The sequence below is a fragment of the Punica granatum genome, chromosome 7 (assembly GCF_007655135.1).
Source record: "Punica granatum isolate Tunisia-2019 chromosome 7, ASM765513v2, whole genome shotgun sequence".
Lineage (NCBI taxonomy): Eukaryota > Viridiplantae > Streptophyta > Magnoliopsida > Myrtales > Lythraceae > Punica > Punica granatum.
In genome coordinates, this window is record NC_045133.1 from 23,296,025 (window position 1) to 23,323,878 (window position 27,854).

At 40.0% G+C, this 27,854-nt stretch overlaps 3 protein-coding genes across 4 annotated transcripts; 1 reads left to right on the plus strand and 2 right to left on the minus strand.

The window, feature by feature from the left end:
* The first annotated feature begins 2,742 nt into the window (after window positions 1-2,742).
* LOC116213564 (transcription factor MYB44-like) lies at window positions 2,743-4,323 on the plus strand. The gene has a single exon (XM_031548572.1). The coding sequence runs from the start codon at window positions 2,881-2,883 to the stop codon at window positions 3,838-3,840; it is 960 nt and encodes a 319-aa protein (XP_031404432.1). The 5' UTR covers window positions 2,743-2,880; the 3' UTR covers window positions 3,841-4,323.
* A 978-nt stretch (window positions 4,324-5,301) lies between these two features.
* LOC116213563 (protein MRG1-like) lies at window positions 5,302-8,701 on the minus strand. Of its 2 annotated transcripts, none has more exons than XM_031548571.1 (10): window positions 8,413-8,701; window positions 7,594-7,647; window positions 7,417-7,430; window positions 7,085-7,230; window positions 6,652-6,692; window positions 6,438-6,536; window positions 6,262-6,341; window positions 6,000-6,166; window positions 5,767-5,851; window positions 5,302-5,619 (listed from the first exon to the last, which is right to left on the minus strand). In XM_031548571.1, the coding sequence occupies exons 1-10, from the start codon at window positions 8,596-8,598 to the stop codon at window positions 5,529-5,531; spliced, it is 963 nt and encodes a 320-aa protein (XP_031404431.1). In that variant the 5' UTR covers window positions 8,599-8,701; the 3' UTR covers window positions 5,302-5,528. The 2 variants fall into 2 exon arrangements, with proteins under 2 accessions (XP_031404431.1, XP_031404430.1); XM_031548570.1 differs by having other exon boundaries at window positions 6,438-6,542; window positions 8,413-8,700.
* Window positions 8,702-26,858: 18,157 nt separating this feature from the next.
* Window positions 26,859-27,854, minus strand: LOC116215573 (F-box protein GID2). The gene has a single exon (XM_031551332.1). It carries the CDS (start codon window positions 27,700-27,702, stop codon window positions 27,127-27,129), a length of 576 nt encoding a protein of 191 aa, XP_031407192.1. The 5' UTR covers window positions 27,703-27,854; the 3' UTR covers window positions 26,859-27,126.

Consider the following 27,854-nt stretch of genomic DNA (forward strand, 5'->3'; position numbering starts at 1 on the left):
AATTGAAAAGGGGGCTGTGGGGGGGCTGAAGACGGTGGAGGTCGGCAGTGGCTTGACTGACACGTGGCGGTAACGGGATGGCCGTTAGAAAGTTGAGGGTGGGGTGACAGGCTGGACTGACAAAATAGCAGAGATTAGATAGAGATAGAAACGGAAATAGTACCGTTCGTCCTCCGATTCTGCCCCTCTTCTTTGTCGTTTTGCGAGCAACTTCCGTGCGTCCTTTTCCCACCCTTCCCTCCCTCCCTCTATAATAATTCTTTATTGCAAACATATAATATGACATTGCCCTCCCTTTAATATTTACATTTATTATTAGATTAGATATATCGCACTTATTGGAATTTACTTCCCATTTTGGTTTCCAATGTTGATGTCTCAATGAATGAATGATTCTATACAAATTTTCATGAAAAAATAATGGGGCATTACATGGGATATCAAGAAAAGCTCATGTTGTTAGTGACAATCCGACCCTCATCGAGTCTAGTATTGCGGACGTCACCAGGCATCCCATATCTAATAAAAATTGAGGGAGTTATAAATCTTTTGTCGTGAAAGGCATGTCATCGGATCATATGTAAAAAAATTCTCAACTGATATATGAAATGTGCCTTTGAATATGTAAAATTCCTAAATGTCTGATATTCAATAAGAAATCAGAAAATAATTTTGTATAGAAGTTAACGAAGTATTGGTTTTCAAGTTTTGAATCGACGCATGTCGTTGCTCTTGATGTTTTGACCTTTGTTATTTTCCTACTACTTTCCGAAGAACCAATCAAATAATAAAATGAGCATCCTTATATGTTGCGATGTTAATCGACGCGTTTCTCCGACAAAGGATCCCTATCTATTGTTTATGCTAAGTATTCCCCATTTCTATGAGAAGACAAAAATCAATTTTATGTAAAGTATTCGTTTAAGAGTGCAGTAACGATTGCATAATGCTTTTTTTGTGATTTTTAAACAAGCAGTATTTGGTGATGAGTTATTTCGAAATTGTAATTTGATTAATTTTTGGTGGTTGAAAACATAATATTTCTCTTGATACTATCATCTATGCTTATTGAAATTGCTTTTGCTTTTTTTTTTTTAATCTCAAACGTTATAATTTTAATTTCAACAATTTTTAAATTTTTACCTTTTAAATACATTAAGCTATTCTGAAGTCGTAATTTTTTCAATAATTATATTTCAGAATTTTTATAAAAACAACAACATTCTCAAATCTAACATGCATCTAATACGAAGATTTGTTATTTTCCATATGTTATCGATGGAATGGAAATAACAACTACCAAAAAAAAAGATAAAAGTATGAATAATTTACCCAAGACAAAATCAATCAATGAAAAAATTTCATTTCATTATTTAGTAGGAATAAAAAATATCAGTCGAACTTTTGATATAATTTGGCTTTAAAAGGAAATAATGAATAGAAAAAAGAAAAAAAGGAAAAGATAAATAGGGAATTGAGAAGGGAGAATGGGGTACAGGCTGGCTTGGTCAAAGTGTGATCTATCCATATGATCCAACCTCCAAAACCGTACGACACCTCCCCCCCCCTCTCTCTCTCTCGTTGAATTTTGAATTTAACCCCCCATCTCCCTCTCTAACGTCCATAACGGTCGTTAGGTTAATTCACTTTAATTTAATTTATTCACTTTGATATGATTTTATTTTATTTTTTAACGTTATTGTCATGTCAAGGACCACTTTCCAATTTCATTTACCGGCCCACTCAGTGGGGAAAAATATTACGATCCTTGAATTTTGGGAAAAAAGAAATTAGCCTAATTTATTCATGTTATTTCGTTTTCGCAGCGAGTATGTACGAGAGTTTTTGTGCAATATTCTTAATAGGTTAAGAATTTTTTGCTAATAAAAGTGATTTTAAGGATAATAATTGACATTAGAAATTCGGTTTTCTAAAATCTTGTTCGGCAAGCTTTATTTTTAGTTTTATTTTTGCAGTTTCAATTGAAAATTTAATATGAATAGATAATTATGAGAAAGATTGATAATTGATGCATCGTCTTCTTTTTGGATGCGTTCTTTCATATTTCTAATGCAAATATGTCAATAATAAAATATATCTCGCTAAACGACCGGTTGCTGATTCAAAAAGAAGTCTCGAACTATATATGAACGTAATAAGAATTACGAGTTTGGAACATGTTTTTAAGTGAATAAGTAATTGTAAATAAGTTTTTAGGATGATTCTAGAAATCAAGCATTTTTTTTTTCCTTTTTCTTAATAACAGAAACTAACCTCGACCTGCCTTATATATTGGGACCTGAATTACGCATACATCCCTTGAAGGAATTATTACAGCTCCCTTCCCAAAATATAAACAAAAAAATAAAACAATTTCCATAAGTGTGATGAAGATATGAATTTTCTTAATAATAATAATAATAAATTCATGTATTCATTTTAGAAAATATGTTGGCCGTTTATAATGGAGGGAAAATTAACCGGTGGGGAAGGGGGCATGACATAATTGTGGACCTGACAAGGAAAAAAAAAAGAAGAGGTTTTTTGAATGCAGTACGCAAAGTAATACGTGTAGGCTGAGTGGCACGAGGAGGCGACGCGTGTCCATTGACAGCTGTATTGCTAGTAACTGCCCCCCTGCCCCTTTGCTTGGAAGAATCCCACTTCAACCGAACCGGCTATCACCGGTCTCCTCATCCCTATCTCCCCCTTCTCTCATATATATACCTTTCCCCACCCCTCTCTCTCTTCTTCATAACCACAAGGCGAGGCCCTCCACTGCCTCCCCACCACCACCACCACCTCGGCCCCCCTACCAAAACCCTAACGGCCTCCCCAGCCGGCCGATCAGATCGTCAGATTCTGTGTTTTCCGGTGGCTATGGCTTCTTCTTCTTCCAGGGATGTGGATCGGATCAAGGGGCCGTGGAGCCCGGAGGAGGACGAGGCCCTGCAGCGGCTGGTGCAGACCTACGGCCCGAGGAACTGGTCTCTCATTAGCAAGTCGATCCCCGGGCGGTCGGGGAAGTCCTGCCGACTCCGGTGGTGCAACCAGCTCTCCCCCCAGGTGGAGCACCGCCCCTTCACGGCGGAGGAGGATGATACCATTATCCGCGCCCACGCTAAGTTTGGTAACAAGTGGGCTACCATCGCCCGCCTCCTCAACGGCCGCACCGACAACGCCGTCAAGAACCACTGGAACTCCACCCTCAAGAGGAAGTGCGCGTCCTCCCTTGGCGAGGACTCTAATGGTGGCTACGACGGGGACCTGCCCCAGCAGCCCCTGAAGCGCTCCGCCAGCCTCGGCGCCGGCACTGTCGTCTCGGATCTGTTCCCCAACCCGAGCAGCCCTTCCGGATCCGACCTCAGCGACTCGGGTCTGGGTATCTCCTCCTCGAACCATGTCTTCCGCCCCGTGGCCAGAAACGGGTCGATCATCCCGCACGGTCCCGCCCCGACCCACCCCATGGAGGTCTCCGCGCCGTCTGTGGTCGTCGACCCACCAACCTCCCTCAGCCTCTCCCTGCCCGGATCCGAGCCCAGCGAAGGCTTGGCGCGCACGTCATCCGGGACGGGATCCGACCCGGGTGCAGAGCCGACCCGGGCCGCGCCGGAGCGGGCGGGGCATAGGTACAGCGAGTCAGCAGACGGGTTCGAGAAGCAGTTCTTCAGCGCGGAGTTCATGGCCGTGATGCAGGAGATGATAAGGAAGGAGGTTAGGAGCTACATGAGTGGGGTCCAGCAGCAGATCGGAGCCGGCGCCGGCGGCGGGCTCTGCTTCCAGAACGACTCTGTCAGGAACGCTGCAGTGAAGCGGATTGGGATTAGCAGGATCGATTAGGGTTTAATTTAGGCACCATGTCGGAGAGATCATCAGCCCCATATGATCGCGGAGAACACCGACCGAGGTTGAGCTGAGCCAAGCTGAGTTGACTTGACTCACTGGAATGAGAGAAATCCGCAAGTGCGAGAGAGAGAGCTCAGGGGAAGAACAATGGAAGCAAAGGAACCCTAAAAAAAAAAAAAAACATAAAAATGGAGAAAAATGGAATGCCCTGTTTAGTCCTCTGTTGTTTTTTTTTTTTTAATTTTATATAATTTCAAGAAAATGGTGGCAATAATTTTGGTAGTGTACATAACGGAGGGCCAAAACAAAAATGGGAAGGTTTTGTTTTGTGAGGGTGAGAGGCAGACGGGACCAGACCGGATCGGAGGAACTATCAGCGGAGACTCAGAAAAAAATTAGAATAATTTCCAATCAGAAAATCTTCTTCTTCCTTATATATATATATTTCTTTCTCTGGCATTCTCATGGCCGACTGAAGATATGAAGTAATTGTGAATATCTCGAACCAGTTGGTGGATGTAGTGCAGTTGTCAAACTGATCTTACTGCATTGTCGGGATGTCCGAGTGAGTCTTAGATTAGTATCAGTTAAAAGGTCGAGGATATTACTTGAAAGTTGTGAATGGCTTTTGCGAAATGCATTGAATATGGACCACGGAGGCATTGTTGGTTCGGATCAATCATATCGGTGCTGGGGGAAGAAAAAAGGCAAATGGGAACAAGAAGGGACGCAACCGTTTCTGTTGGTATTCATCACTTCGAACAGAAAGACAGAGAGAGACCGGTAGAGAGAGAGAGAGAGAGAGAGAGAGAGAGAGGTGGAGAATGAGATAAGGTTGGGGAGGAGGGGAGTTTCTTTGTTTGGGAGTGGGGGATGATTATGTGGGCGGGTAGTTAATTGTCTTGGTTATTGAGTGGTATTAGCATTGAAGCCCCACCCGATAGCAACCTCACGCTATGCAATGAAGACTACGTCGAACTCAGCATTGACTGATTTGATACCGTGAAATTTAAGATTGAAAGGAAAAGGAAAAACTATCGTAGGAAAAGGAAAAACTATCGTCCATCCACACCGTTGACCTCTACGGTTAGTTAATGAATGATGTGGGTATCTTATGAGTATGTACCATGCTTGTTCCATATCCGGTTTTACTAGAATGGCCATTCTGGTCTTCCAAGCCGTAGAAGTTGCATGGATGGGTTCGTCGATCGCTTCAGGTATGAAGGTGGGATCGGCATTAGGAAAATCTCTTTGGCAGGACCTAACTCTTGAAATGAGCACGCCGGGAAGCTGTGCAGGCAATAAAAATCCGAAGCTGGGCTTCCCTAATGGACAGATCCAATCTGTTGCGTGGGCCAAGACATGCAAGTGATTTCAAGACAGAAATGCAGGCTTTTTAAGGTACAATAGATATTTAAACTGAGTTTGTAACAGTTCTTTATGTCAAAAGAGAGGTATCTAAAGTAAAGCAACCTCCATTATCTCGAAGGAAAGTCACTCCAATGGCATTTGATCGCAACTCATCAGTCCGAAAGCATCTTGTTTTTAGTTAATATTAGTCACACCCAAAAATCACCCCACTACAAATTCTGCTGAGACAAGAAGAAATAAGTACAGACAATCAGTCAGGGAACTATCTACATATAATTCTGCTGTTGCTATAAAGACAGCGGTAGCTGTGATCAGTTGGCTTTCTTGTTTGTGCTCGTCTCGATCTCTTCAGGCACTTGATAAGCGGACAGGAAGAAGGTGTTCTGATTTTTCTGCAGAAACCTGCAAGAGCAGAGATTTTATGCTTGCTTCAAACAGCTAACTGCTAAGTAATGGAATCCCGGAAGGAGAAAAAACAATTACCCCGATGAGAGGAAGAAAGGAGCAAGGCACATCAAAATTTAAACTGAGAGGAAGAACTTTTGATACCTAAGAAAGTCAACCAGGTTATGCTGCAGCTCCGTGAGCGTTTCTTCTTCAATATTCACATGGAACAATAGCTCGGGCAATTTAACTGCAGAAGCAAGCAAATGAAATGAAAGTTGGCACTACAAAACGTAAACACCCGGCAGTCATAAAGAACTAATATGGAATATGATTACAATAGGCAACACTGAGGAATGTTTTCTTTATAATCAAAATTCATTCAAGAATAGACGTACCAAAGAGACGCAAGAGATGTTCAGCACCATATACACAAGCAGGAAGTACTTTGTCTCCAACAGCTTCCTCATACTGTGGACGCTCGCTTTTGTACAGAAGCATGAGAGGCAAAGCCTTATCAAAGTAACTGCGCAACCCTTGCATGATTTCTTTGACCGGCTCAGCTCTACACAAATAAGAGAACTCAAGTAAAGGATCGTAAACATTTATGAAAAGAAAAATCTTCAAGTAAATAAAGTTAGCTTTACATTCTTTACTTACGATCCATCTTTCTTTAACCTGTGATCAAAGTACTTCTGCAATATCTCTTCCACAGTTGGACTACGTGGAAGTTTTACAAGCTGCAGAATAGATAAGTCGTACTGATTACCTCAGAGTAAGATACTTTCCATGCAATGAGAAAAAGGAAACTCAGAATGGGAGTCGGTTATCATTACCTTCCCAAGATGAGTGATATATTCGCAGTCATGAATCAGCTGTTTCTTCAATGTTGTAGGAATATGAATGCTAACAAGTTTTTCTGTTGGTAATGCGTCCTTTTCCTTGTAATTGACAGATGGAAGAGTATCAGTGGATTTTCCTTAAAAATCTTCCTCCAACCGAAATTGAGAGATAGGCAATTCATTCTAAGAAGAAAGAGCAGGGTTATACCTTAATGGCAGAATCGCTCTTCCGTTTCTTACCTCTTGGTGCTGCACACACATGTGAATTACTAGCTTAATAAGACTCAAAACAATAAACTTTACAAAAATTTTCAAATATAAGTACTCGCACCTACACAGTCCAGAGACAGCTCATATAATTACTACGATCATTTATGATTCTCAGAATACTACATTGACTTCGTAAAGCCTCAAAGTCATTTGTCAAAGTGACCATAAGAGATTATTGCACTGGGGATTACAACTGCCCTTTACTACAACATAAAGAAAACAATATACTAATAATAAGACCAAGGAAAACTATAAGTGGTAATCAACACTGAGAAACAGTCTTTCAAACATTATCTAATCTTTTAAGTGCAAACTAGAACATCCAGTATAAGGACTATGAACCGCAAATTAAATTTTTGCAACATGCTCACCATTAGAACTTTTCGGCTTAACCTGTGAACCACGCCCTGCTTTAATATTCTTTTCTAGGCCCTGTTTTTTGTTGTTGGCTTCCTGTCGCTCAATATTCTCTTCAGTATACTTCAATAAACGATCCACACCAACCCATTCGTCCCAGCTATTGAGTGAAATGCAGAACAGAAAGTTTTTTAGACAAAATTCCTAGTATTCTGTCCCAAAAGAGCACAAAACTCGTCCGCATCGGCAAAATGAGGACAGGTAGAAGAAAATCTATGGAAGACTCGATCAAGAAGTTCAGCATCCAACAGACAAGTAATAGTCACACATAGGAATACATACTCACCTTTTGTTCCATCCCTGCAAAGGAGAGCGACACATTTTAATAATCACGCTATTAAAAATCAAATTGCACAAATTCATCACTACTGGGTGTTCGTTTGAGATCCAAAGTCAAAGTGCTAGCACGTTTTAGAGTGTGCCCTGGTATCTGAACAAGAAATATTAGGAAGCAAGTACTTACGAGGTAATGAATGTTATATCTCCATTGTTTCCGTTGGTAATCAACTTTCTTCACCTGAAAGAAGAGCAAGTAAAATGTTAGCACCGAACGGCACAAACTAAACCAAGTAGAAAATACAGAGAATCCATAAAACAGTCGATGCAAGCAGCAAATGCAAGAGCAATGCACATATTTCCCTTCAAGATCACAACACTTCTGAGAAATAATAGAAAATGCTCATGCTCTCGTGAGTTACTACATTGACTTGCTGAACTTGATCATCAAAGAAGGTCCCAATGCAACCCACTGCGTTCTTTAGGGGAAGTCAGTGTCTGCTCAAAGTCTGTTTCTTGGGTTGCTCACATGGAAAAAGCGATCCACGTTTTAGACAAGTACCCCAGGCTGCTAATTCGAAAGAAATCGTAAATGTCGAGCCTCTGGGAACGAGGTTTGGTATGGCAACTTTCCAATCACAGTTTCATCATGAAACTCTATCGAACATGCCATTCAAAAGAAAACACCACCCGGCTTGTTTCATTGGAAAAATTATGAGGAAAAACACCCCCCTTGCCCCAAAATTCAAAGTGGGTCTGATCCTGCTTCGGGCCAATCCCACCCCTAATGCTCCGAAAATCATTCATCTACACCTCGAACTACAAAAGCTGGGCATAATTTGCGCATGCCAAGAGCTAATTCCTTCTTTCCCCTAACCAACTAACCGAAACTGTCCATTAAATTAACCTCGTACAACCAAATCTCCGACCTTGAGCTCAATAGACACTAAGCCGTAAGCAAGAAAGGCGGAGAAGTTGAGGAAGCGGGGTATGGGGAGTGGAATACCTTAGCCTCGTAGATGTGGCAGCTGTGAAAAGCGAGAACCTTCTCCCCTTCTTTGAAAGGGCTCGAAGCGAGGTCGGGAGGGGACTCGTCATCCCTCTCGGTGTCGCTGCCGGACATGGTGGTGGCAGTGCCGTTGGATTCGTTGGCGGAATCGTCATCCGCCCCGGTTCTCGAGCTGCCCGCCATGGGTTCTCTTGGTATGGAGCAGCGAGGAAAATGAAATGTGGAGAGGTTTTTGAGTGGGTTATGATGATGAGATGAACAGGCTCGAAGGAGGAGACCACGACACATGGGAGCAGTTCATCTTTTATAAAAGAGTTAGAGTGGGGTTTTGGTCAGATTCCAAAGCCTTGGTTCAGTCCCTAAAAAAAAGTTTGTCATTATTTTCGTCCCTCAATATCCATTCCGTCTTATGTTTTAATCCTGCCGTCATCTTTCGCGTGCTAACTGTAACGAAAATCTCACGTGGCGGATGAGCTGGATTTAACGTCGTTAACCACCCTGCAAAATTGACAAAAACGGCGTCGTCGTCTTCGTCGATCGAAAGATGCCCTAAACGACGTCGTTCCCCCCTCTTACTCAACAACATAAATGGTGTGTTGAATGCCCCTTGAACCCAGAATCCCTAATTGCGATTTTGCTCCCCCAAATTTGAAACCCTAACCGCAATGCAAATCTAATGCAGAGGAATGAAGAGGTTCAAGGCTTTGAAGGAAGAAATTCGAGGCTGGGCAATCGATTTAAGGTTCAATCGCAAATGAAGGAGACTGGAATAAGTACGAGACTTTGGAGCACCTAGAATTACCCAACAATCGGAAGAAGTACGAGGCTTTGGAGTAAGAAATTGGAGACTGTTCACTCGAAATCACAGCTCAATCGAAGAGGAAGGAAGAAATTCAGGTGAGGGAAAGAAGCCTTAATCATTTGCCACTCCAATTACAATTCAATTGCAGAGGAAAGAGATGAACAAAGATCAGAAATCGAGTGTGAACTGTCATTCCAATTGCAGTTCCAGCATCTCCGGAGCTGGGTCGATTCTTTGTTATTGTGGACAAAGAGCACGTCGGATGATCTCGAAGACCATTGCAAATCCTGATCAACCATTTTATAGGTGTCCTTTATGGAAGGATGAAGCTCATATCTGCAGTTATTTTCAGTGGGAAGACTAGTTTGACACTTCTTCAGTTGAAGTCCAACTTCAGAGGAATGTGGTGTTGTTAAAAAGTAGGATTGTGGAGTGTGAGAGTCAATTGAAGAAGCTGTACTGTGGTGGATTTTGACGATTGTAGTATGTGTGTTGGTTGTGAGGATAGCAATTTTCTGAGCTTCCTTTCAGTCAGCTGAGCTTGTTGGTTGTGAGGATTGCTGTGGGTGGTCTTGAGCTTGATTATGGATGGATTGTGGTAGTTTTAGTTAGCTAGGATATGTTGGATTGATATGGTACTGTTAAAGCAATGAGTTGGAAGTTTTTGCAAGTTGCTATCCAACTCAGCCCTGTGTATGACTTGGTCTATATTGATGTTGGTTAATGAAATTCGTTTGCCATCAGTTCTTGTCCATTTGTCCATCTTCATTTGCATCTTTCATCCGTTTAGTATATGCAATTTGATTTCACTGCTCTGGAACGTGCACACTGCTCTGGAATTTGCATTTGGATTTTACCTGATTGTATAGCAAATGCAAGCACAATACAATTTCCACAGAAGTCTCTATACCATGTGAAACTTGCAATCAATATACTAACTTACAAGATGTAAACCATATATACCATAAAAACCGACATTATCGAGTGGCCATTCATTAACATTCTTGTCTATACAAAAATGTATCAAATTCTTCTCTGTACAAAAGGTGTCAAAAGCCAATGGCCACAATGCCACCTAACATTATCAAAAGTATTCACAAACCACAGTATTCTCTATACAAAATGGACTACTTCTTTCGCTTCCTTGAATCCTTTTTTGGCTTGTTTGCTTGCTTCTTAGATTCGCTGGGTCCTGAGATAACATGAGCATTGGAGGGGCCACTAGCCAAATGCTGACACATCGATGGTGACATTCCCTGCAAAGTTCAGTAGCACAAGCACAACAAAGATCAGTAGCTTGAACTTACACAAGCACTAAAAGCACAAGCACATCAATGAGCACATGAAAACACACCAGCACAGGCAGATGAGCACACTAAACAGAACATCAAGGGAAGAACCATCACTGAGCACATAAAAACACACCAGCACAGGCAGATGAGCACACTAAAACACACCAGCACAAGCAGATGAGCACACTAAAACACACCAGCACAAGCACAGGCACATAAGAACAATAACCCACCTCTACAATTGAATGCTGAGTCTGATTTGGTGAAATTGACGTTGGTGCACCATTGTCAACTGTCTTTGCTAGGCTGAGAAATGTTGTCTACTTCTTGAGACATCATCTCTGGCTGCTGGACCACACTTGATGCCACTCCCTAAAGGCAATAGTTTATCAATTTCACATATCAATAATACAAATGGGGAAAATATGCAGTTGAAAGTCAGTATACCTGCAATTCTTCTCTTGTAAGTCAAGTCTCAGAGGGTAAAGCTGAGGCATTTTGGGGGCTGGTATCAGTCCTAACCTTCTTCCTTTGCTTATCATTCGATACTGTACCCTTGCATCTCTTCACATTGTGTCCTTTCTCACCACACCTTCCACATTGTATTTTCTTGTACTTCCTTTTAGACTTATATGGGTTTTGAGACACATCATTAGCCTTGGACCTTTTCTTTTTTGGACGACCACCACCCTTGGCAAATCTTGGAGCCTCAACAGGTTCTGCACCTGACTTAATCCATTGATCTTCACCTTTCAGTGGAGCTATATACGGAGCATAAATCATCTCCCATGTTTCCTTAGAATAACATGGATTGACATACTTCTCTGCATCAATGCCAACCGAGTGCATACATGCTACTGCATGCTTACAAGGGATCTCACACAAATCCCACTCTCTACATGAACAAGTCGACATCTTCAAGTCAACAACATGCTGATGGTTGCTACTGTATATATGTTGCACCTGAAACCTTGCAAGCTCAGGGTCTCCAGCCCAAAGAGCATGCCATTTGTGACTATCCCTCTTTGTTATTTCTAACTTAGACTGTGCAGTTGGTGTGATTGGACCTTTGTATCTTGCAATTTGATTCCTACTATAGTTCATCTTCCTCATCAAATATAACCTGATCTCTTCAAACATGTTGATGATAGGTCTTGCTCGATACTTTACTATAACAATATTGAACTGCTCAGACATGTTATTGCACAGGTTTTGGTTCTTGGTATGTACTTTGAAGGCTGCCCTGGTCCAGCTATACTTGTCTAACAACCCGAGATATTCATAGGCTTCCTCACTGATACATCTAAGCTCCTCAAAATACCTTTTAAACTCTCCCATGGTGTTTGATCTAGCACACTGCCATAGCTTTTTCCTAAGATCTACATTGTGCTAATTTTTCCATACATTTGCTTCTAGATGTTTGACACAAAACCTGTGAATTATGTCTGGGCATAATTCCTTAATTGTCTCCCTAAGGCCCTGTGAAAGAAAATTTGGAGAAAAATATTTAGATCCATACATGAAGATATGGAAAATGAAAATGCAATATAAAACAAAATACAATTACCTTTTGCATGTCTGATATAAACTCCCAACCATGTTCCTTTGGATCTCCAATGTCTTCAAGTAGCCTTCTCAAGAACCAACTCCAACTGTCTTTAGTCTCCTGTTCCACAACTCCATATGCTATTACATAAAATGCGTGGTTCGGATCCTGTGTGACAGCAGCTAGCAAGGTGCCTCCATAATAGCCATTCAAGAAGCATCAATCTAACCCTATCAGTGGTCTGCACCTAGCTAGTAACCCCCTTTTACTGGCATCAAAGCATATGTACATCCTATCAAAAATGGGAGGGAAGCTCAAGTCTGGTCTCTCTACCCCAATTATTGCACTGGAACTTGGGTTGCTTGCTATAATCTCTCTACAGTAGTCCCTTAATCTATCATATTGCTTCTTTTCACTTCCTTCAACTTGTTTTTTTGCAATCCGTAAGGCATTGTATATCTTCCATTCACCAACTTTAATGGAGAATACATCAAATAAATATTTATATGCATCTCCTGTAGTCATATTAGGCATCCTTCTCAGTTGGTTTACCAGTTTCTTAGCAATCCATTTGTTGTCTGCTTGCTTATTCTTCAACTTCCTGGAGCAACTGTGATTGGGAATCAACTTCTTCAGCTGAAAGGCACCATATGGTTCTGACCAAGAACAGAAGGCCTTCCACTCACAGCCAGGTTGACACTTGAATCTACACCTGACCTTATCATTCTTCTTCATAACCACTTCCCTCCCAATTGAAATTGTATAATCTTTCATAGCCTCTTTGAAAACTTGCAAGCTAGGAAATAACATATCTAGTTCAAGCTGTACTTGACCATATTCTGCATTCTCGTGAAAGAAAGCAGGCCTCTCATCAGATTCATCATCGCTTCCCTTCAAGTTTTGCAAGTCTTCAGAGTGATACTCGGTTTCCTCTACAAATTCATCAGTACCTTAATGATCAGATGGTTCTTCCCTTGCTGTTCTGCGCAGTGCATTGCAAGGTCTCCATTTAGGTCTTCTCACACGAGAAGATTCAGCCCTGTTGGTTCCTTCCCCACCCTTTTCCCTTGCTTCTTCCCCTGCTTCTTGAACTGGAACTTCCCCTGCAGCTTCAACTTCCACTGCAGCTTTCACTGTTTTGTCCACTGCTGCACCCCCTCCACCTTCCCCTGTATCACGATCATCGCCAGTACAGTCATCATGTTCATCCCCATCTTGCCCTGGTACCCATGCATCATCTGAATCATCTAAACCATCAGACTCAAGCTCCAGTGCATCTTCATCTCGTTCTTCATCTTCACTGTCATCTTCATCAGATACTACAAATTGCATAACTTGATTTGCAAGTTCTACTGAAACAATCTCTTTTTCATTTTGGATGAAGAAAAACTCGATTTCTCTGACATTTCTAACTGATGCATATAGTGTATGAGCATCTTGGTCTGTCTCAAAATCCCTCGGCCCTTCATGCACTTCTAAATCGGGAACCAACCACAAGATCTTCTTTGGTTTTCTATATCCATGCTCAACATATAAGTTCTCAATGGTGGGTTTTGATACTAGGTCAATATCTACATCCCCCCATACATCAATTTCTCCACCAACATATTGCACACGGGGTTCAGAGACTAACTCACCCCCATGGTAAAAAATCAACGTGTACAAGTCCTTATCCATTATCTGTACATGTATTAAAAAAAAAAAAAGAACATCACTATTGCTCAGAACTAAAAGCAGTGAACCACATAACGGTGGACAAGAAGAAGGGACCACAGATAAAAAGTGACGACAAGAACCAAGAAAGGGATAATAACAAAGAGCAGTGAACACAAATGGGACGACAAGAAGGGACCACAAAGCAAAGAAAAATGGGTAAAAGATTGTGATGGGAGGAACAACAGCAGACAACAAATTGGAAGTTTCCCACTGGCATTCGACAACATTTGCTTCACAACCTTATGGACAACAACCAAAGTCGGCTTTTTTGCCATTCCCAAATATTCCAACTGCCATTCAACAACAAAAAGTGAAAAGGGAAGGGAATTTTCACTGACCAACCGATGCCAACAAACGGAAATTGCTTTGATCGAGTATACTGCTATTGAAACCTTCGCCTCTTCAATGTGCAAATAGCAAATCTTCCGCCCAATTTCAACTCACCCAAATTGATTTGTACAATGATTATAGCATTTGGGGCCCTCAGTTTGACCTAGAAGTTCGAACGACAACATCAGAGAGTGATTTTGGCGGGAATGGAAGCATCGGCTTGGGTTTTTGGGCGACCTTCGACTGAGGAAGACAACGACACCGTTTTTTGGCAATTTGGGGGGTGTTTAATGGCGTTACGTCCAGCTCATCCGCCACGTGAGATTTCCGTCACGGTTGGCTCGCGAAAGATGACGGCAAGACTAAAACATAAGACGGAATGGATATTGAGGGACGAAAACAATGGCAAATATTTTTTAGGGACTGAACCCAAGGCTTTGGAATCTTTTAGGGACCAAAATCACACTCAACTCTTTATAAAACGTCCCCGACAGCTTTGCTCTTGCCCTGCCCAATACAGGGGAGACTCCTTTGTCTTCTTGTTATTATCAAGTTATTGTTACAATTTACATGGTGTAAATGAATTAAGATTAAAGAAAAAAAATCGGGACTCCTACCCGAAAAAATAAAAGAAATCATCTCGATCGATTTTTCTGTAGAGGGCGTACCTAAGGTTATTAAAGGATGATTACTCTAGGCGCCGATTTTTTTTTGCTAAACCGGGGTGTTCAGGTTTCGCCAGATTAATCTCCGGAACTCTGTGAACCCCCGGCGGGGCACAGAGCGGATAATCACGTCAAAAGTGCCCCGGTGGCCTCAAGAGAATTCGAACCCGGGATCGGGTGCAAGTTTACACGCACATGAATTTTTAGACCAAATCCCTTGGAGTTACTCTTGGCGCTGGCTTGCTTAACTATTCCACTTACCAGGAATGACTAAACTTACTTCCAAATAGCACATAACGACTAGGCTATTAAAGTTGGACTAACCCACTAGTCTACACTTTCTAGTAAGTCTACAAAAACCCGAGCCCCCGCTGCTTTCCAGGTAACTCAATCTCATTCGAACACTTCTCATTTTCTAGTCATTATGTTCTCTCTCTGACTCGGGCGTCGGAGGGTTGATCCATAACTCCAACCCCTCGGTTGAACTACCCTTCACCTAGTGCCGGAGTGATGAGTATCGAGCAATGTCATTGGAATCGCCACCTACATGCTCTACGCAGCTAGATCTCATTAGACTTGAAACCTGTTGAGGTTATGGATTGGGGTAACTTCTTGAGCTTGCTGGATGGTCCAGTAACACGGCCAAGACTCGGAGCGGTAGGGGGTTCGAGGCTTGGTACTTTGAGTTGGACTAGCACAGTGTGGTTGGGTAATAAAGGATAATGAAGATGGGACCGATTAGAGTCGACTGATCTCACAACTCACGTCATTAATCATATTGGGTTCTTCCTGACTATGGTTTAATGCACATATCATGGATGGTTTCCATAAAAGATTGGTAAGTGAACATAAACGTTCCGGCTTCAGATGGGACTTGGTCCTCTCAACCAAGGCCTCGACGGGCTCCATTACCATGTTAATCTTCGGGGGCATCTTTGGAGTATCCAAGCTCCATTATTTGTATCATAAGTTATACTTCTTCTTGGGCCCTGGCCTTATTGCTTCAAATCATACTCGAGATATTCACTTTGTCAGGGGCTTTGTGCGATCTGTCAAACCATATAAATAGCTAGATCGACCATAATGGGACCGTCTAGGCATGCAATTGGAACATTACCCTTTCAAGATTATCCGGTTTTGATACGTATATGCGTGCACTATGATTACCTTATTTTCAAGTCAATTCAGCCATTTGCATCTTTAGAATTGACATAAATCATATCTATATATATATATATATGATCTAATCAATAGCACGTAATCTAGTTAATAAGAATCTCCATCATCTCTTGGATGAATGGGTAAGCTTCTTTATAATTATAAGTAACCCAGTCGAAACATACAATTTTTTTCTTGAGAATGCAAGCGATAGGAATCAATTGCGCAAGTGAATTTGCTTCATCGACTTCTCGATAACATACTGATTTGCGATATATATATATATATAATCTGTCTTAGTGAATGTTGACGTCTTGATTTATCAAATTATTGCAGTAAGATGACAGGAAACATAAGACTTGCATTGTGTTTCACGAGACTATTAAGAACATAAATAAGATGTTTCTAAGCAACCTGTGGTCCTGTCACATCGCAGATGAACATTACTTGTAAAACATTATTATCCAATTCTAAATAATTCACTTTATTTCAAAGAAAAATCTTATTCAAACAATACAAAAATCCAATTATTGAGAAGCCCCTTACATAAAGAATATCGCGTAAGAATAGTGATTATTAATCAACCTCTCTTCCTATGAACCTTCTCTAGAAAATCCAATAAACAAATGAAACAATATATCAGCCATAACAGATTCATAAACAAAATCCGGTACGAAAAGACCCGCTGCGACTAACGTGATCAAGCAAAATGTGTGGAGCTGCCCCGGCCCGCACAGCACGGACAGTAACAGCCAATCGACTAATGCCCTTCGCCGCCCTGGCTGGGACCAGAGTTGGTGAAGTAGGTTGTGGACGCGTGGCCCTTCCCTCCGGAGCTCGGACCGCCGCTCTTAATTGCCTCCACGTAGAGCCCATCGAGAAGGGCCTCGATGCCTCTTGTAAGCGGGCTGCCGCTGCCACCCAAACCGAGGGGCCGAGCCCCGGACGCACTGAACACCATGTAGCTCGCGATGAACAGAGCGACGACAACGCAGAGACCGAGCTTGGAGATTCCAGTCCTTGCCATTCTCATGCAATAAGGGATCGATACACAATATAGAGATTCGATGATCAGTGATTCCTTGGAGGGAAAGTTAATGGATTGGAAATGAATTGTTTTTGTGAGTCGATGGAATCTTCAGAAGGGGGGAGTGGATGTATTTATAGGGGGGAGGGTACGGTCTGGCGATGAATGGGGTTCGTATCTGACAAGGAAAATCTGAGTGTGTGTGTTCAAAGGAACACGTGGTGGTGGCGGACTGGGGGAGAGGATAAAAGGAAGGGGCCGCCCCTATACGGGCGACGGCCGTGACTGTTGCATGTGAAGGTGGACTGAGGGAAGACCGGAAGGGCAGAAAGTTTTAGTTCAGAAGAAAGCTCATGGAAGCTCCTCCTCTGGAGGAGGAAGACGAACAATTGGAATAATATAAGCGCCCACCACTTTGAAGAGTTACGTCATCAGCTAATGAAGGACCAAAATGAAAAATCATCAAAGTGAATATAATACAGCGACGCATGCCTGTGGACCCCACCAGTTTTGTTGTGTAGTGTATTGGGTAGTGTATGTGATTGTATATTGAATAATATATGGGGCCCATCAGTTTGATTTTGAAAAAGTATGTTTTGTTGTGTAGTGTATTGAGTTAAAGTTAAAGTTAAAGTTAAAATTTTAAACCGCGACTCTGAAACCAAACGGAGCGTAAGAGTTTCTAAGTTCGATACTTGTCGGGACCACCTGTGCATCTTTATTAGATATTAAGATTTCTATTTCAATATCAAAAGAGAGTGTAGCGTAGTGGCGGCAAGTTCAATACTTAGGGGACTACATGTATCCATTTATTAGTTATTTAAGATTTCTCTTTTATTGTATTAGGCTTTTGACCTCCTTTGTAACCGAAGATTTCTATTTCAATGTACTAAGCTCGTTGGTTGCTATGTAACAAAAAAATAAAAATAAAAAGATGAGGAAATGGTCTTGGTGTAATGGCATAAGGTGCTGCCCGAAATCAAGAAGTTATGGATTTGATTCTCACCAGCGGGACTTATGTGCTCTTTTATTTAGCTTTATTTTCTTTTATTGTACTAGGCTTATGTGCCTCATTTTATTACCAAAAAAAAGACCAAAAGTAAGGCATAATTCGGTTTTTTCTATTTGCATCATAGTATCCGAAAGTCTAGTGTCTCCTGATTAATTCGCTCGAGCCAGCTCGATGTACTACAAAATTCGAATCCCAAAAATTGCTTAGATCTAATACGTTTTTTGGTTATAAGATGAGGCTTTAGATCTAATACAAGCCGATAGGAAACCACTACGAGTTAGTTCAATCGATTTGACGCTTGTTCCCCTTAGGTAATATTTCGAGTTCGAATTTTATGAATGAAGAAAATGCATGATTGCCTTAGTGGCCGAACCGGCTCGAACTGTATCAAGGTCATGGTCCGTTGGGTTTGAAATGCACATAAGAATTTACCGGCCGGTAGAAAAATAGAAATAAAGAGGTATGAGAAAGTTTTATAGACGGTAATTGAAGTGGGATCTGTTGGTTACTGCTGAGTCGGGGGCTAATGCGATTGCACTAAACTAAATCAACTTTGGGGGGTAGATTTTAAAATTTTGCTGAAGGGGCCTCTTTGTTTCCTCTCGTCTCTTTGCTGTGGCTTGGCTTTGCTTTGCTTTTCTGGTGGCCTGCGTAATGGCATGCGCCACAGTCATTCCTATGAGGTCAGTGATTCCGTAGCAAGGGATTTCACCTTTTTCCTTCTTCTTCTTTTTTGGGATGAATTTCGTTTTTTTCTTTTTGTGAGAGCCAAGCAAGATTTTTACTTTTATATTTTCTTTATTTAAGCATACAATACAATCGAAATAGCTTTATATATATCTTTGAAAATGGGTGCCAAAGCCCATGTAATTTAAGACTCGCTTCTTGCGACTTGAGAATGGAAAGTTATTGCAGTGGCATTCACTTGTCTAAAAAAAAAAAAAACCTAGACGTATATACTAGGTTTTCACTTGTAGATATCAGTGCCTTTATAATTTACTCTTATTTTATCCGTTTCTAGGTCTATATGCCGCACTACTTGTTAAAAAAAAAAAGAGGAGGAAAAAATTAATACTTCTGTGGGAAATAATGGTATAATCTCAAATTACTGGATGGATATATATATATATATATATATATATATGAATTGGTCCGGAATAAGAGGGTCCCATATTTGCTTTTTCTTCTTTCAAATTACTGATCATGGAATATATTTTTATGTTAGGTTGTTGTAAACTATATACCACCCAGGGTTAGTGGTTAGGATCAGTTATGATTTGTAATCTTTTCTAATATTTGACACAATTTGCGAAAATTTTGTGTGCAATTTGAGTTACGCTTATGATCACTATATGCCTAGGATAACGCGTGAAATTTAATCAATAAGATTTTGGTTGAATAGGAAGCAACATTGGACAATATTCAATGAGTAAATGCCGCCATTGAATATCCAACAATTGTATATCTTGGGATTCGAACTTGTACTCTCATCCTTATAGGGGTTGATGTTGCCGAGTAAATACTCAGTGAGTATAACTTAACCAAGTAGCGGAGTAACATCCAATTAAAATGAATATAAGTGGCAAATAGGGTCCATAGCGGATGAAAATGCATACAAGTGAGAGTTTGTGTAGTCATTGGAGACCCTATTTACCACTACATTTATTTTTACTGGATGTTACTCAACTAATATTTGCTCAACAACATCAACGGTTGTAAGGACAAGAATACAAGTTCGAATCTCAAGAGATACAACTGTCGGGAAGAAAGAATCTTAAGTGTTCCATTGTCTAAAATTACGAAAATAATATCTCTAATATCTCAAGAGATGCAATTGTTGGGATGAGGCATCTACAGATGTTCAATATTTCAAAATTGATTAGGTTAGAATGTTCAAACTTAGACCAAAGAGATTTCTTCTATTTCCATTTGATCTTGGTCTAGTATGACTTTGCCACATGGAATTTAAAGTCTTAGCTAGTCAAATATGCAGAACATTCTCTGATCAACTGGAAAAAAGAGAGGGGGGGGGGGGGGGGGGGGGGGGGGGGGGGGTTATGTTGGGGGTGAAAAAGGCTTCCATGAGCAAGTGGACATTGGCCTAATAAAAAATTAAATAAAAATACAAATAGTTCCATAACCAAAAGTTAAATTCAGAACCTCTATATTTCTAAGTAAAACCGTGGATCACTGTGTCACACTGCACGATATCCTCTTTATCATAACATGACAATATTTTCCTAGAGTAAGATGTTTCTTCCGGCTGAGGAAGAGTTAGACTAGTTAGTAATCGTCTCCTTTTCCCCCATTGTTGGCACAGGTATAAAAAAGGTCATAACTACAAGAAGAGAAGGAAAAATACATGCCTTCCAGATATTCCAATTTCAATTATGATTGAATGAACAATTCCACGGAAGTCATCGGTGTCTAAATTCCCTTGGAAATCCAATAGTCGCATGAATTCATCACTGTGAATTCTAACTTGTGCGTAGAATGCAGTCTTTGACTCATCTAGGAGTAGCATTACCCAAAGTGCACGCAAGCTGAACTGGATTACCATATGACCCTAACAGAGAAAAACAAATCCATTTTTTTTTTCGGTTATAAATGAGATATATGGAACTTTTACAATGAAATAAAAATTTTAATACTTAATAAAATGACACTAGTAGTCCCACGAATATTAAACTTGGAACCTCAAGTACTTATATATATTAAACTATCATATCATAATATTATAGTTTTTTTCCCAAAGTAGACGTCAAAACTCCGCAGTCTCTCTCTCTATATATATTTTCCAATTCTCTTTCAACATATTCCATCTTGTATCAATATATAATATCATTCACATACATTCACCCAAAAAAAAAATTATCATTCACTAAGTAATATCTCAATTTAAAGTATTCCCAAAAGATAAAATTTTGATTTTTTTAATAAATTCAATTAGAATTTAAGACATTCATTTTTCTGAAAAAAAAATTAGGATGTATATTAGGTTTTCTCCTAAGAATATTATGTGCCTTTTTAATTTCCTCTTATTATTTTTTCCTTATTAGATCCACATGTGCGCACTTGTAACCAAAAAAAATAATAATTGCAAACTTGTGTGGGAAAAATCTTATGGTATAATCTCAATGCCTTCTTGTAATAACTAATAAGTAATTAAATTGGTCCCAGATAAGATCATGGGTTCCATATAATTTGCTTTCTCTTCTTTCAAATTACTGATCATGGAATGCATTGTTGATCAAACTGTGAGGATGTTGTAAACTATAATACCACCCAAGCCTAGGGGCTTAGAGTTTATGAGTTGGGTCAGTTGCGATTGGCATTCTTAGTTTGAGTGCAGTCACATATGATCGGGAGAGTAAGCTTGACTCGAGACAGTTTATGTAAACTAACTTCTGTTGACCTTCAGCACTTTTTTTTATATTAGATATATGAAGGGAAAATTGCACCATATATCCAAATATCTACATGTTATTTTAGTTTTATCTCAATATTGATTTTTTTTATATATCCTAACGTTAATGGTTTGGTGTCAAATCTATCATGCCGTAAATATTCCATCCATTTTTAACTAAAATGCTGATGTAACACGTTAATTGCTTGACAGCACTGACGTGGAGAGTGCGTGGATCCTAATACAAGGGAAAAATAACACTATGTATCCAAATATTTTAATATTTTATCAATTTTATCCCAACTTTTTTATTTTTTCCCAATTTTATCCCAATAATTTCATAATTTCTCAAATTTATCCCAATTTTTGGGATAATATTACGACAACAGTAAAAGATTGGGATAAAACTGAGAAACTATCAAAGTGTTGGGATAAAATTAAGAAAACATAAAAACTGAGAAACAACAAAATCATTGTGATAGATGGTGTAATTTTTCTATTATATCATGACCCACACACTCTTCACGTTAGCTCCGTTAAGCACTTAATGCATCATGTCAGCATTTTCCGTAAAAAATGAATGGAACTTTTACGGCGAGACAAATTTGAAATAAACTATTAATGTTAGGATACCTCAGAAAAAAAATCGACGTTAGGATAAAACTAAGAAAATATATAAATGTTGGGATATATGACGTTATTTATGAACGACCTTCAACACTTTGGTAGTTTGGAGTTGCTTGTGCATAGAGCTACAACTATCGAGCTGCAAAGATTCTTTGGCAGTGTGACCGCTCGCTAATCCAAAACTCTGTATTTTTATTCACCAGAAAATAAAATAGAATCACTGAAATGATGCAGAAAAAATACTTTCTACTGTACCATTTGCACGGACTGCGAGGTATAGTCTGGCCGGATTGTCCTGTCTCGTGAACTTATAGGATGTTCACGTGAACTGTGAGATTTTGTTGAGTGAAGTTAGACCACCCCTTATTATCATTAAAAAAAAAGAAAAAGGAAAAGACACACACCCCTTATAAAGGAAACTTTTCTAATCCCTGATACGATTTGCTCGTATCTTGTGTGTGATCACTATTTGCCTAGGACAAAAGGGTGAGGCATCTATAGATGTTCAATATTTCATTTAAATGCCTTAGAATGTTCAACTTACACAAAGAGATATTGCTTGTATTTCCATTTGATTTGGTCTTGTATGACTTTGCCATATGAAAGTTAAAGTCTGAGATGGGCAAATATACACAATATTCTCTGATTGACTTGGAAGAAAAACAAGAGCACTGAATCAATTTTCCTTTGAAAATTTAGAAATAAAAATGTCAAATAGACCATGCTAACAGGAAAAATTTAAGCTTCCATGAACAAGTGGACGAGGGAAAATTCCTTGAACTTTCTAGGGTTGGAGAAAAAACAGACGCTCTTAACAATATTATATATATATATATATTCAATTATTAAAATGTCCATGGACCTAATAAAAAAACTAAAAGCTAAATAAAAAATACAAATAGTCTTACAAGGAAAAGTCATATTCAAAATCTATATATTCCTAATCACGTGTCACCACATCACACCATATCTTATTTCTCTTAACATGATAATAGCTCCCTAGAGTAAGGTATTTCTTTTGGCTGAGGAATAGCTAGAGTAGTCAGCAGTCGTCTCCTTTTTCCCCATTTTTGTCACAGGAATAGATAAATATATATTTCCAATTATTCCAATCTTTCTTGTGATCGAATGAGCAATTTATCCATGGCAGTCACAGATGTCTAAATCCCCTTAGAATCAAGTCACATGAACCTATCAGAGTAAATTCTAATTCGTGCACAGATTGCAACCTTCGACTCATCTAGAAAGTACATTACTCGAAGTACTCCCAAACAGAAAAAGCAAACCCAATTTCTCTTTTATATGTACATGTAGATAGTGAACTATTACCGTATGCTATTGTACTTTTTCTTTTTTCCAGCTTGCATACATCAAAATTATGCAGTCTCTGTGTATATGTAATCTCGATTCTCTCTCTTCATAAATTCCTTGTTTCATCTACATATCTAATATCATTCAGTACAATATTCTCAAGATAGAGTCTTACCGAAAAATAGAAATTTGAATTTTCTTTTAAATATGATTAAAATTTAAGACACATTCAGAAATTATAAAGAATGGCCTGTTGGCGTCTCAGAATATATATGTCACCCTAGACAAAGAAGAATGTATCTGCATACATATACATATATACTTCGGAGTCCATGATGACGAGTAATTTTTTTCCCCAGAAAAGACGAGGCTTAAGAGTCCATTCTTAATGGGAATTATGCTCATTAAAAGGGGTGTAGCCGCAATAATGCATGCTATTATCTGATAATAAAAAATTTTACATTCGATATTTAATGAGATTATCCGTATTTTTTATTAGATATTAAGATTTTTATTTTATTGTATTAATCTACGAGCTTTATTAAATTTTTATTGGATTTATACGAACCTTGAACTCATATTCACTTAAAAATTCAAGCTAATAAGTATTTGTACCCAAGTCTTATATAAATTCATGGTTATTCTTTTATTTTTTCCACGTGGAATTATAATTCCCAACACCCGTCCTCACGTGCTCTTAAACAGACGCCATCAACAACTGACAGTAACTGACCTCGAACTGGACTCATCTTTCATGCTCAGGCAATGGGAGACTAACACGAGACGCTCTTTTGGCTACTCTCATTATTGGGTCGGCGTAGTGTGAGTCCACGTGGGCACGCGAAAGCGTAACCCGCTCTAATACCATATTAAATTTCCATTGAGCTTATACGGACATGAGTTCATATTTACTTAAAAGCTTAAGCAGATAAATATTGATATCCAAATCTCATATAAACTCATTATTATTTTTTTATTTTTTTCACGTGGGATTATAATTCCCAATAAGCTTGTAAAAAAAATGACAACGTATGCCGAACGTGGCAAGGAAATATGCGTAATTTGAAAATTATCTGCCTTTTCTCGGGCATGAGCCATAATGCGCTCTCACGTGGGGAGACCAATTCACTTATCATAATGTGAACATATAGATTATATATAAATTTTAACAACTCTAATTCGTATGGTAAAGTATCATAAGCCAAAAGGTCAGCAGAAACTATGGGTTTTGTTTGACAATGTGCGAAGGGAAATTTTTTTTCTTGTGGAACTTACCATGAAAGTTCAAAGTTATAGGGGGCCAAACTGAGACATGACGAAAACTTCAGGATCTGGTTTGACATGGAAGAGTTCTAAAACTTCTAACTTTCGATAATACAACCTCTAGTTTTAATATGTATGTTCTCATCCTCTTTGGGCATAACTAATTTGAGTCATGCGGAATTGCTAGTCGTAGGGAACGCTCTTTCAAATTTCTTCGAATTCTTCACCTTTTGGCTCTTCTCTCATCATTTGGGCAGACTCCAAGAACATGATCTCTTAGATTAACAAGTTAGCTGTTTTCCCATGGAGATATCGAATCTTATTCAAAGACATCCATCTCTTTTCCCTTCTCTTTGTTCAGGTTTGCTACTAGTACTCATCCAGGGAATCGAACACATTTGCGCACTGATTAGCTTACTCGAAGGTTAGTAGAGTCTCAGATTTCATTTCTTGGACGTAGCACTACTCTTTATCTTTTTATTGCACTTGCTTTCCAATTGTTTTACTGCGGCATGTAACCGTTGATCTCTCTGAATTTTATGTTGTCTCTAAACATTTTCATAGTTGAAATTTTTGATGAGTTATAAAAAAAAATGTAAGATGTATTGGATACCTTACTAATTAATGCATGGAAAGGCTTGGTTATATAAGGCCATTCGTAGATGATTGCTTATCCAAAAAAAAATTTCTGTCTGAATCTGATTGAGCTGGACCTTAGGAAGTGGGCGTTATGTTAACTTGGGCTCCTTTAGTCTCGCAGCATGAGATCAACAATGACTGTATATTAGGGCCTTAGAGATAATCGGAGCCGACGATATTTGTAGCATTATCCGTGACAGCAAAAATTCATGTTCGCGTTCGATAATGGATGTCTATCTATACGTCCACTTAATCGATGTATGATCAGTAGTATGATGTCCCTATTCTTTTTCCTTGACAAGATGGACCAACGTCTCATATTGTTTATCCATATCACTAAAAAGGCCAAATGATTCGATAACGAGAATATGCTCAAGTTTGTTATCATATGACACACACTATCACGATCAATCAGACATCTTTCTAATGTGCTTATCGGGCTAGAGGATTAAGGTCCATTCTGGATATGCGTCCGTCAAATGTGTTTATCAGATGGACTCGAATTTTCATGACTCCCTCAATCATGGGATGAAGATTTGTTCTCTCTGTTTGATTTCAGAGTTAAAATCACAAAAATTTTAACTTTTAATTTGAGCTTAATATACTACACAATAAAAATACATATTTCTCAAGTCAAAAATTTTAACTTTAACTTTCACTCAACACACTATATAACAAAAACACACATTTTCCATGTCAAATTTATAATCTCATCTCATTAGTCATTTTTCACAATCAAAATCAAAGTTACTTTTAACTCCGAAATCAAATGCACCAGTTATATTCCAGTTGAGGAGTAACCCAAGCTCCACTGGTATCGATTTCAGTGGACTAGGCATGCGCGAATAATCAAATGTGATCAACCTTTTCCTCTAATATGCCCATTCCGGATATGCATCCAACTCTGCCCGCAAGAAACTAGCTGCCAAGATGCTGCTGACTTAACACGAATATTATATTTTCACTAAAAATAAACATACCTAGACACCGACCGATCCTAAGAAGAAGAAAGGGACTCAAACATGCGGTTGAACCGAAATTGGCAGGACATCTGGGGTACTAGCATAGTTGATGAAAGAACAGCAGCAGAGTCCTCCTGACCAGCAACTTAAGAGCTGAAATTGGCAATAAGGGCAGCCTAATCACCGATTAGTTAGGCCCAAAGACAGACACCCCATAAGAAGAAAACCTTTCTTTACTCCCATGGAGGGCAGGGGAAAGATAAAACCGGCATAGGAAATGGAATGGGATGAGCTACCAACTGTATGTACCTCCCCATGTAAGTCAAGCCAAGCCCTACCCTCTGCTGCAGAGGAAAAACCAGCCAATGCCAGGGCCGTCAATACGACAACAGGGCTCTTGCAGACCTCAATCAATTAAATACCCCTACGCACAACTCGATTCACTGTCCTGTAGCTCCAAACGAAAACAAAGAGCCACACCCCCCCGACAACAACAACAACAACAACAGCAACAATGCGAGCAGATCCAGACATTAATTCCACCCTGTCACGAGTTCTGTTTCTGTCTCTTTGTGGTTATCATTAAGAACAAACCGGCATTCATTATTCCACAGCAACAAAACCAAGGCCATGCCATTACAGCAGCAACACTGCAAACCTCTGAATTTTGCCGACAAGAGGATGAGATTAAGTTAACATCATCACATTCTATACACGAGAAAGGCTCAATCATCATCATCATCATTCATATCATACTCCCAAATTATATTACAAGGAATGGGAAGAAATACCAGAGCTTTTACTTTACTGACATACCCAGAAGAAAAAGATGAGAGCTTTGAGCAGAGATGGAGGAAAAATCGAGACCCAGAAGAAGAAAACAGCACCGTAGCTTGAAAGATCGAAAATTGGAGTGTTTACTCAATACATTGATTTGACGGAAAACCCTAATCGGCTATCTGCCTCGGCTGTTGAAATTCATCTTCTCGTAGTACCTAATCGAAAGCAGGGAGAGGGAGAGGTGGACCTCGTCCTTGCCCCACCTCGCCGGCGGTTTGGCGCTGATCATCGGGGGGAAGGGACGCGGCGGGGCGGCGGCAGGCCAGGCTGAGGTGGATGAGGAGGCGGAGACGGACTGGGGCTTGGTGAGGGGCAAGAGATACAGGGAGTGGAGGCGGCGGAAGCCGCCGAGGGCGAGGACTACAGATCTCAGCTGCTGATTGCCGCAGCCGATGTTGGCCCAGTGGCGGGTGCAGATCAGCTCCCAGAGCCGCTCGTCCTGGGCGGTCCGGTGCCAGAGCTTGCTCACGCAGGACGCCGCCGCGAGCGTCCGGGCATCCACGTGCTTCAGCACCTCGAACAGCAGGTTTTCGTCCAGGTTCTGCATCACCCCAGCTCCTTCTCCTCCTCCTCCTCCTCCTACCCCTTCCTCTTCTTCTTCCTCGTCGATCCTTATCTTCTTCTTCATCTTCAAGTCTTCCCCTGTCTTCTTCCTCTTGGAGTCTTCTTCCACTTCGATCGGGCGCTTCATCTCGAGTCAGGTTCTGTGGAGGAGGTTTCTGATGTGAAGAAGGGACTGGGGGGGAATTAGGGAAGGATTAAGGAAGAAAAGGAGGAATAGGGGAAGACGAAGATGAAGCACATGATTTGATGGAGAGGAAGGAAAGGCTTCGAACACGACAA